Source organism: Penaeus vannamei, chromosome 8 (assembly GCF_042767895.1).
Source record: "Penaeus vannamei isolate JL-2024 chromosome 8, ASM4276789v1, whole genome shotgun sequence".
NCBI lineage: Eukaryota > Metazoa > Arthropoda > Malacostraca > Decapoda > Penaeidae > Penaeus > Penaeus vannamei.
This window is the reverse complement of record NC_091556.1, coordinates 8,309,533-8,319,532: the sequence shown is the minus strand read 5'-3', so window position 1 is coordinate 8,319,532 and position 10,000 is coordinate 8,309,533. Positions and strand designations below refer to the sequence as shown.

Here is a 10,000-nt window from a genome sequence, read left to right as displayed (position 1 = left end):
AGGTACCCGAGCAGGGGGTTGCCTTCGCCCAGCTCGTTCTCCGCGAACGTGTCGTTCACCTCCACCAGGGGCAGGAAGGGCAAGTGCTTGATCTCCTGCAGGATCTCGTTGAGCGGCGACTCCTCCTCCTCCTTCACCTTCTTCTTAACAGGTTCTCGCCCCTCGATGTCACTCAACCCGAGCTCGAAGAGACTACCCAGCACGCTGTTCTCCGTCGTCGAGGTCGAGAAATAGACAACCTCTGGAGCGGAGGAGCTCGCCGTGGACGCAGACGGGGCATAGCGAGAGCCTGCTCCTTGTCCTTCTTCCCTCCTCTGAGACGCCACGAAGGATCCTGAGCTCTCCCTCGGGCTCGGGCTGTCGGCAAGCTGATCCCTCAAGGCGTAGAGGGAACTGAGCTTCGACTGAAGGATTCCAAGAGGGTTGAATGCGGTGGCCAGGCTTCCGAGAGCCAGGAGGACGAGGAACGTGGCGAGAACCGAAGGCCGCGACATCTGTGGGTGGTCAGTGGCATTAGAAATTGCTTTCTTTTAGTGAAACGATAGATATAATATTATTAGAAACTGCTTTATTTTAGTGAAACGATAGATATAATATTTTTACTATGATATTTAATGAAATTTAATGTCAAATGTGTCAAATATCCCAAAGATGACAAACTTAATATAAAGTGAATTCTGGAGATCGCGCAGTCCAGTGAAAGTCAGAAATCTATAGTCTCCCCTCAAATATCGCTACCTCTGTTCAGTTTTCAATGAAAGGAGAAAGAACGTCATAACCATAGCATTTTGAAAGAAAAAAGTTTAATCATATTTTGGATACTTTTGAACACCTCAGTTCCTCTTAGGAAATCTATTTGTATAATTACTTATCTTTCTGTTTATATTTCAAGCGTTTGTCGAGGATATAATAATATTATTATTATTAGTAGTAGTAGTAGTAGTAGTATCATTATTATTATTATTATTATTATTATTACTGTTATTAATATTGTTATTATCATTATTGCTATATATATATAACAGGAAATAGAAAATATTACAAATATTAAGATGGAGAATTATTATTTACATATGAAAAATATCCAAGCAAAACACAAATACTAAGAAAAAAATATATATATAGTTCTGAAAAGTGATTGAACAAGATCGGTACTTCATTAAATCTACTAAATTGTACAAAATTATGAATGAAGGAGGTTGATTACAACTATAATGAGTGATTATGCTAATCAATTGTAATGAAAATAATCATGATGATAATAATTATAACAATTATGATAATGATAATAAACATAGCATTAATGATAATCATTTTAATAATAATGGTGATAATCATAATAATAATAATGGTGATAATCATAATAATGATAAGACTAACATAACAATAATAATGATGATAATAAAAAGAGTAATGCAATAGTTGATAACAATAATAATGATGATAATGATAATAATAATGATAATATTAGTAATAACAAAATAACTGAAAATGATAATAATAATAATAATGATAATAAAGACTAATATGATAACGTAATAATGATGATAATCAATGATGATTATGATAATAATAATGATAATAATAATAATGATAATAATGATAACAGCAATGATAACAATAACAATAATAATGATGAAAGTAATAATAACAATGATGATGATAATGATGATAAAACAATAATAATGATAATAGCAATAACAATGATAATAACAAACAGGAGTAACAACATTAATAAACAAAACTGATGATGAAAATAATAACAATGAAAATGATAAACAAAGCAATAGCAATAATGATGATAACAAAAAAGGATAAAGATAATGGCTATGACAATTATGAATCAATAATAAAGATGATAATCAATAATCTTAACAGTAATAGCAATAAATGGATAATTATGATAACGACAACACCTTCAATTAACTTGAGAAATGATAATGATAATATTACAATATGATGATGATGAAATAATATTATAATAATATGATGATGATGAAATGATAATATGGTAATAAGGATGAAATGATGATATGGTAAAACTGAAATGACAATATGATTTATGAATTGAGTGTGAAAGGAGTATGAATTCGCTAATGAAACAATTATTTTTTTGTGGTAATAGCAACGCTAATAAGGATTATTATAAAGGAAATAATTGAAATCATAATAATAATAAAAAAAATTGGATGGTGATTTGCTAGATTCGTATATCACTATGATAATACTTATAATCGTCATAAATTTAAAATATTGCAAAAAATGAAAATAAAAAATAATAAGTAAATAAATAAATAAATAAATAAAAGGAAAGAAAAGACAATAAAAATAAATAAGAATTCCTACAACACCAAATCTTCCCATCCCCCTTCACCCCCACCCACCTCCGCCCACCGGCTTTCATTCACGCCCATGCTAAGATTACAGACATATTGTCGGCGTGCGGGCGTGAGGCAGACTTAGTGGCCAACTTAATTACGGGGGGAGGAGGGGAGAGGAGGAGGGGGGGGTGGAGGCGTTGAGGGCGGCGATAGTAGGGGGGCTGGGGCGGGGGGGGGTAAGGGAGAGGGGAAAACAGGGGTAAAGTGGGTTGGAGGAGACAAGGGGGGGGGGTGCGGGGAATGGCTGGAGGGGGTGTGGGTGCCTGAAGAGGAGGGGGGGGGGGGGTTACGGTGGATGGCCACGTAACTGTACATATATATATCTACCAGCACTGATGGCAGTTATGTGTGGATAGCGTGCTCGGTTCGTCTGCGTACATGTGGTGTGTATACGCTACGCACACACACATACGAATACACACACGCGAATGTGCGGACAGACATTCACACGTGAATGCGTACACACATTCACACAAATGTATGCATAAATGTGATGTGTATATATATTAATTTCAGGCACAGCATTAACCGCAGGAGCACACACACACGCACACACATAAACATACACACACACACACACACACACACACACACACACACACACACACACACTCACACACACACACACACACGTACATACTCCCACAATCATATCTAATACATATATTTATACATAGAGACCCATAGAACAACAACAAAAATGCTAGTTTACATTAGCGAAAAAACGCTATCTTTCCACAAAGTTCGAGAAGCCGGAGGAGGTAAAGGGGGGGGGGAGAAGGGGGCGTGGCTAATCCACTCCTCACTTGTCTTATTCAAAGTTTATTCTTTTTCTCTCGTTCTATTTCATTCACTTTTCCCCTTCTTCCCTCTCTCCTTCTCCAGCCCAACCTCCCCAATTCCCTTTCTCTCTCTTTCTCTTTCCCAACATTTTTCTCTCTTTCTTTCTTTCTTTCTCTCTCCCTCCCTCCCCTCTCTCTCTTTCTCCCTTCCTCCTCCCCCCCCTCTCTTCATCTCTCTCTCTTTCTCCCTCCCTCCTTCTCCCCCCTCCTCTCTCAATCTCTCTTTCTCCACCACCACCCCTCTCTCTCTCCCTCCTTCCCTCCCCCCCCCCTCTCTCTCTCTCCTCTCTCAATCTCTTTCTCTCCCTCCTCTCTCTTTCTCTCTCTCCCTCCCTCCTCCCCCCCCCTCTCTCTCTTTCTCTCTCCCTCCCCCCCCCCCCCTCTCTCTCTACTCTCTCAATCTCTCTTTCTCTCTCTCTACTCTCTCAATGTCTCCTCCTCTGTCTCCCCTCTCTTCCTCTCTCTCTCTCTCTCCCTCCCCTCCCTCTCTCTCTCCCTCTCACTCTCTTCCTCTCTCTCTCTCTCTCTCTCTCTCTCCTTCTGTCTGTCTGTCTGTCTGTCTGTCTGTCTGTCTGTCTCTCCCTCTCTTATAAAGTTGACATTGAAAATTATTACAATTATGATAATGATAATCATGATGATGATAATGAGCAAAATCAATAATATTAATGATAAAGTTGATATTGAAAATCATTCAAATAATGATGATAATAATAGTGATGACAATGATGGTAATGATGACGATGATGATGATGATGAGTAATAACAATGATAATGACTTTGTTGATATTGAAAATAATTATAATAATGATAACAATGATAAGTGATGATGCCGATGGCGATGATGATGATAATAATAATAGTATTTATGATGAAAATAAAAATGAAAATAATAATAATAACAATGATGATGATAATAATGATGATGATGATAATAATAATAACAATAGTAATTATAATAGAAAAAACAATGATGATGATGATAACGATAATCATAACAGTAATAATAATGATAATAACAATAATTCCAATAATGATAATACTAATAAAACCAACAGTGATGATGACAGTGATGATAGTAACAGTAGTAGTAGATTTGTGATGGTAATGATAACAACAACAATAATAACAATGACAATCATTATCGTAATCCTTACCGTTCTCACTACAATGAAAAAAAATATCACAATTTAATCACAATACAAATACAAAAAGAAAAAAAAACTTACTTTGATCGCAGCGCCGAAATTCTTACTTTACAAACCGTCGTACCTTATTTTTACGGCTAACGGCGTATGATTCTAACCGTCATTCCTGAACAATATACTACATATATATTCGCTCAGTGACTAATGACTAATTGACAGAGGTCACCCGTGGTTTAAATTTTCAGTCTTGTATCACTTTTTGGGGGGATGAAATGCGAGAGATAAGGAGAATCAGATAAATAACGTAGACGGAGAAACAGATATCTGTTATAACTCGCGCCGGAGAGATGTTGCGCGTGTGTCTGCGAGCGGAGATCCTTCGCGTGCCGGCGCCGAAGCGAGAATGACGGGGGAGGCAGCTCAGGACCCGAGCGCTACACGCTACACACTCCGCGGGGAATTCTTTCCAATGTGTCCTAATTTACATGCGAGTCGGTACTATCCTTCATTTAGGTAAACAGATCCTTAAATATCTATCCCTCTATCCACTTATTTGCAGAAAGTCCCCCAAAATTATTTAAAAAAGAAGAAATTAGGAGAAAAAACTGATGTCGATGCAGGAATGCTAACGCTAGCGGCTGGTTAGCGGAAGGCGATGTTGGCAACTCTGGAAGTGAGCACACGCCAAGGGTTAGATCGCTTGTGTATTGAGACCGGAGAGCGGTTTTCGGTGCTCCCGGGCGAAGGATGGTTCCAGTGCCTGTTTTACTGACCTATTTTACAAGCCGTAGGCACACACACACACACACACACACACACACACACACACACACACACACACACACACACACACACACACACACACACACACACACACACACACACACACACACACACGTCAATCACTGAACTTGCGTTTTGGATATCAGGTCAATCTTTTCTGAAAATTTACATCTCACAGTCTTCATACCTCTCACCTGAATGTACAAAAAACATACATTGCTCATACAATTAAACAAGCAAACACATGAATATATACATATGTACGCAGTTATATTTAAAAAAATATATATATTCACACCCATACGTACATGTATATTATTTTGTATGTATATGATGTAAATAAAATTTAGGTAGCATGACGTGTCAGATAAACAGGTATTGAATTAAAAAAACTGGGTCAGCGTTTAAGGTTTATTTTCCTTCGTCTTGTGCAAGGTCGGTTCAAGAAGTGGTGATAGATGTATGAGTAGATAATATATGTGGTAATATGTCCTAATATGTAATTATGTCCTCTATATCTATTTCTTTTCCCTGTCCTTTCTCTCTTGTTGGCTTTCCTTACCTATTACGTTTTCTTTCTTTCTCTTTTTATTTCTCTCTTTCTCTTTTTATTTATTTTTTTCTCTCTATTTCTCTTTCTCTCCCTCCCCCCTCTCACTATCTCTCTATCTCTCTTTTTCTCTCCGCCCCCCTCCCCCTATCTCTCTCTCTCTCTCTCCTCCATCTCCTTAGCTTCTCCCTCCCTTCCTTCTTTCTCTCTCCTCCCTTCCCCACTCTCTCTCTCTCTCGCTCTCCCCTCCCTCCCCCCCTCTCTCTCTCCCTCTTTTCCTCTCAACTCCACAATGACTTAGACTTATACAAAACAAAAATCTTATTCTATGGTATACTTATTTCGTATCATTTATAATGCCCATAATTCATGATGAATGATTTTTTAACATAGATATGCTTTCTACAATCACTAGTAATGCAGAAGCAAATATCTACATTAATCCACACTCAGACATACATATACATTCAGATGCACATATATAAACGCACGCAAACACGCATACACACGCACGCACGTACACACGCACACACACTCAACCACACACACACACACTCAACCACACACACGCACACACACACACACTACATATCTGTCTATCTAAATAATCATTTGTTATGATTTCATGATCTTGTTTCACAATCATTCTTACATCATAATCCCACTATGGAATCTTATATTACTTGCAGTAATATAAAGTAACTGCAGTTATCATAGAAAACAATATCTTTACACATCGATATAACAGAAAATAGCTAATTAAAAGAAGCACGTGGATTACCAATAAAGAAAAGAAAATGTATGTATATATATATATATATATATATATATATATATATACATATATATATATAATATATATATATATATATATATATATATATATATATATATATATATATATATATATATACATACATACATATATATATATATATATATATATATATATATATATATATATATATATATATATATATATATATATATATATATATATATATATATATATATATATATATATATATATAAAGTGAAATACAAAAAGATAAAAAATACATAACAAAAAATACAAAACGGAAAAAAGATAAATAAATTCAAAACTGAAAAAGTTGAAATACAAACTAAGAAATAAAAAAGAAAAACATAAAAAAAACAATTACAAGACAGAAAAAGACAAATAGAAAAAAAGACACAAAGCCGAAAAAAACGATATTCAAAATAGGAAAAAAAAAAGAAATACAAAGCAGAAAATAAATAAACAAATAAACAAACAGAAAAAAACATGAAAAAAATACTGAGATATATTTCTTTTTAGTTAAACGAGATGAAGATTATAGATGCCCGCAGCTGGTGATGCTCGGACAGCTGTAGAGGCTTCCAGATAATACAGTCTGTGTGACGTCATCAATCAGCTGACCCGATCCGACCACGCCCATCAAACTGCTGACGGATGACCTAAACAGAAAAGTTATATCATTATCATCATTGTAATTAGTATTATTATTATCATTGTTATCATTATCATTATTATTAATAATAAAGTATCATTATTATTATTAGTATCCTTATTATTAGTAGTAGTAGTAGTGTCAACCTCATTATCATAAGTAGTAGTGTCAATATCATTATCATCATTTTTATCATTATCATAATCATTACTATTATTATAATCATCATAATCATTATCATTATCGTCATCATCATCATCATGAATATCATCATTATTACTTCATTCAAGATTTGGATAGTTTGATGTGTTTTATTTTGGATATGGACATCGGATGTTAGATAATGTGTGTTGAATGGGAATATGTTTACGTTTTGATTGGCTGGGTTGCGTGCTTTTGGGTAAACATGTATACATTGCACTAGATCCGTCTGTTCATATACACACGCAAGAATGTACTCAAAGCCATGCTCTGTCTCTTTCTCTCTCCTTCTGTCTCCTCTCTCTCTCTCTCTCTCTTTCTCTCTTGTCTCTCTCTCTCTCTCTCTTTTCTCTTTCTGTTGTTTATTCTCCTGTCTCTTCTCCCCCCCTCTCTCTCACTGTTTTTGTCTCTCTGTCTCTTGCTCTCTCTCTCTCTCTCTCTCCCTCTTTTACACACACACACGAGCGCTGAAATACACATTTCAAAATACCTAAGTAAAGTACTCCATTTCTGTTTATGTTATATATGTCGTGAAAAAATGCAATTATCTAATTCTAGTAATATGTCCTGCCATCCAATTAAGATTTATTACACTTCATCCTTAAACGAAAACGGGAACGATAAAATAAATTAAAGATATATATATGTGTGTGTGTACATACAGGCAGATAGATATAAACATTTAACAAAAACTTGCAAACAACACAACTAGAAAAAAAGAAATATATCACAAAGACGATCATCTACGAAAGAGAAATATGACCAAGAAGTACTTACATAAGTATAACCATGCCGGAGTCTTTCCCGGTAAGCCTCCCCGTCGTGCTGTTGGCAAGGACTCCACACAGATGATAATGGACGCAGCTGGACTCGTTGGTATCGCGATATATCCTCCAGAGTCCGTTCAAGAAGTCCGCGATGTCGGCCTCTTCGAAGTCCTCCGGTGACAGGTCCTCGTCGACGGCCGTAAAGTCATCCCCTGCGACGGGGTCAGAGGTCCAGAGAGAAGTCAGCGAAGGAGGGAAGATGACTTCGTCCCTTTGGGTGAGGTCCTGGACGTCCCTCTTCACTCGCTCCACGACGCTGGAGAACATCGCGTCTGCTATGACAGGCAGGACGACGAAACCGAGAAGGAGACCCAGCGCTAAAGAACCCATGATGATATAAGGGTTAAAGACACTCATATCCTGGACGTACCCGCCCCCGTACCCACTGCCGTACCCGCTTACACCGTACCCTTGCCTGGACAACCTGTTTCCGTACTGGGACAGAAGTTCGTGGCTTTCGAACTGGGGTTCTTGAAACTCGAATCCCGTCGAACTGGTAGGATGGATGAGGACGTCCCCTTCTCTGCTCCCCGTTTCACTCAGCGTTCCGGCGAGGTCCTGCGGCGCGTTCCAGACCTCTTGATAGTCCTCCGGGGTGTGTCCTGTAAAACCGCTTACGAAATTCTCCTGAACCGTTCTTCGGCGACGGTCTTTGGCATCGGTGTTCTTATTACTATGAAAAGGGATATCGATCATGTGGAATTCTGTATTGTTGGAAGCTGTAGATTCGATGTAGTGACCAAGAGCTTCGTCTGTAGCGGAGTTCCCGATGAATTTAGATATCATGTAAGACATCGTGTGGATTCTTTTACCAACTGAGCTAAGGTGGTCGTAAATCTCCCCCATTCGGCAATATCTGCCAAAGTTACAGAAGCTTTCGAAGTCTCCCAAAGGTCCTAGGTAGGGGGTGATTTCACTTGCTAGAAACAACGAAAAGTCAGGATCAAGTTTCTTGGCTAAGGAGATCACGAGGTTTATCTTATCTCCGAGACTGAAGATATGGTCGATAATCTGAACAGGAAATAGTAAGTTGAAGAGTGACAATGACTTTTCGTCTTGCATATAACGCATGATTTTCTGCCAGGTGGACTGGGCTATAAACCACACGTTAGACGCTGTCAGATGCATTTCTTGATTTCCTTTGATTGACTCGTGACTGTTAGATGGGACACTGATGGCCTCTGAACTCTTAATCTCAGCGCTTTTTAATAACTGGCTATTGACCGTGACCTCATCTGACTCCATATCAACTACAGGATGATCGATGGTTCTCTCACTTTTCTCTTTTTCATAAAACTGAGGATAATCGACTTCTACGTTCATCCTTCTTTCTTCTTTCGTCTCGTGTGTCTTATCCAGCTTTGTCACTATGTCCACGACCTGCGTTAAGGCTCTCAGAAGTTCCTCGTCCACATCCAAGCCTTCGGATACCACAGTTGCCACTTCCTCGGGATCTGGAGGGAGATATTGGGGAAACAAAGGGATAACCGCAGCTCTCTCTCCTCTTCCTCCTCCTTCTCCTCCTCTCTTTCCTTCTCCTTCCCATCTTCCTCTTCTTCCCTCTCCTTCTCCTCCTCTCTTTCCTTCTCCTTCTCCTTCTACTCTTCCTCTTCCTCCCTCTCCTCCTCTTCGTCCTTGAGAAGAGCCAAGCAAGCTGCCAATTAATCCTACTGGATGCTCTCTATACGTCCTCTCCTCCGCGAAAACTTCAACGGGACTTTTCTCATCCACAGTGCCATCCTCCCCTTCAAGGACGCCAGCGAAGGACGTCCCCGGGCTTAGAAGATTCAAAAGGAAGGGGGATATAAGGAGCAAAG

General features: G+C 38.2%; 2 protein-coding genes across 2 annotated transcripts in view; both read right to left on the bottom strand.

Moving 5' to 3' along the window:
* Positions 1 to 4,803, bottom strand: part of LOC113819494 (uncharacterized) — an 8,870-nt gene extending 4,067 nt beyond the window's left edge. The window contains exons 1-2 of the mRNA XM_070124297.1: positions 4,453 to 4,803; positions 1 to 494 (exon numbers count right to left, since the gene is read on the bottom strand). The exon at positions 1 to 494 is cut by the window's left edge and continues 1,011 nt beyond it. Of these exons, the coding sequence (XP_069980398.1) occupies positions 1 to 494 (494 nt within the window). The 5' untranslated portion in view covers positions 4,453 to 4,803. The remainder of the gene's footprint in view (positions 495 to 4,452) is intronic.
* A 2,235-nt stretch (positions 4,804 to 7,038) lies between these two features.
* Positions 7,039 to 10,000, bottom strand: part of LOC138862292 (uncharacterized) — a 3,421-nt gene continuing 459 nt past the window's right edge. Inside the window, exons 3-5 of the mRNA XM_070124005.1 lie at positions 9,920 to 10,000; positions 8,134 to 9,637; positions 7,039 to 7,162 (exon numbers count right to left, since the gene is read on the bottom strand). The exon at positions 9,920 to 10,000 is cut by the window's right edge and continues 56 nt beyond it. Coding sequence (XP_069980106.1) covers positions 7,039 to 7,162; positions 8,134 to 9,637; positions 9,920 to 10,000 — 1,709 coding nt within the window. The remainder of the gene's footprint in view (positions 7,163 to 8,133; positions 9,638 to 9,919) is intronic.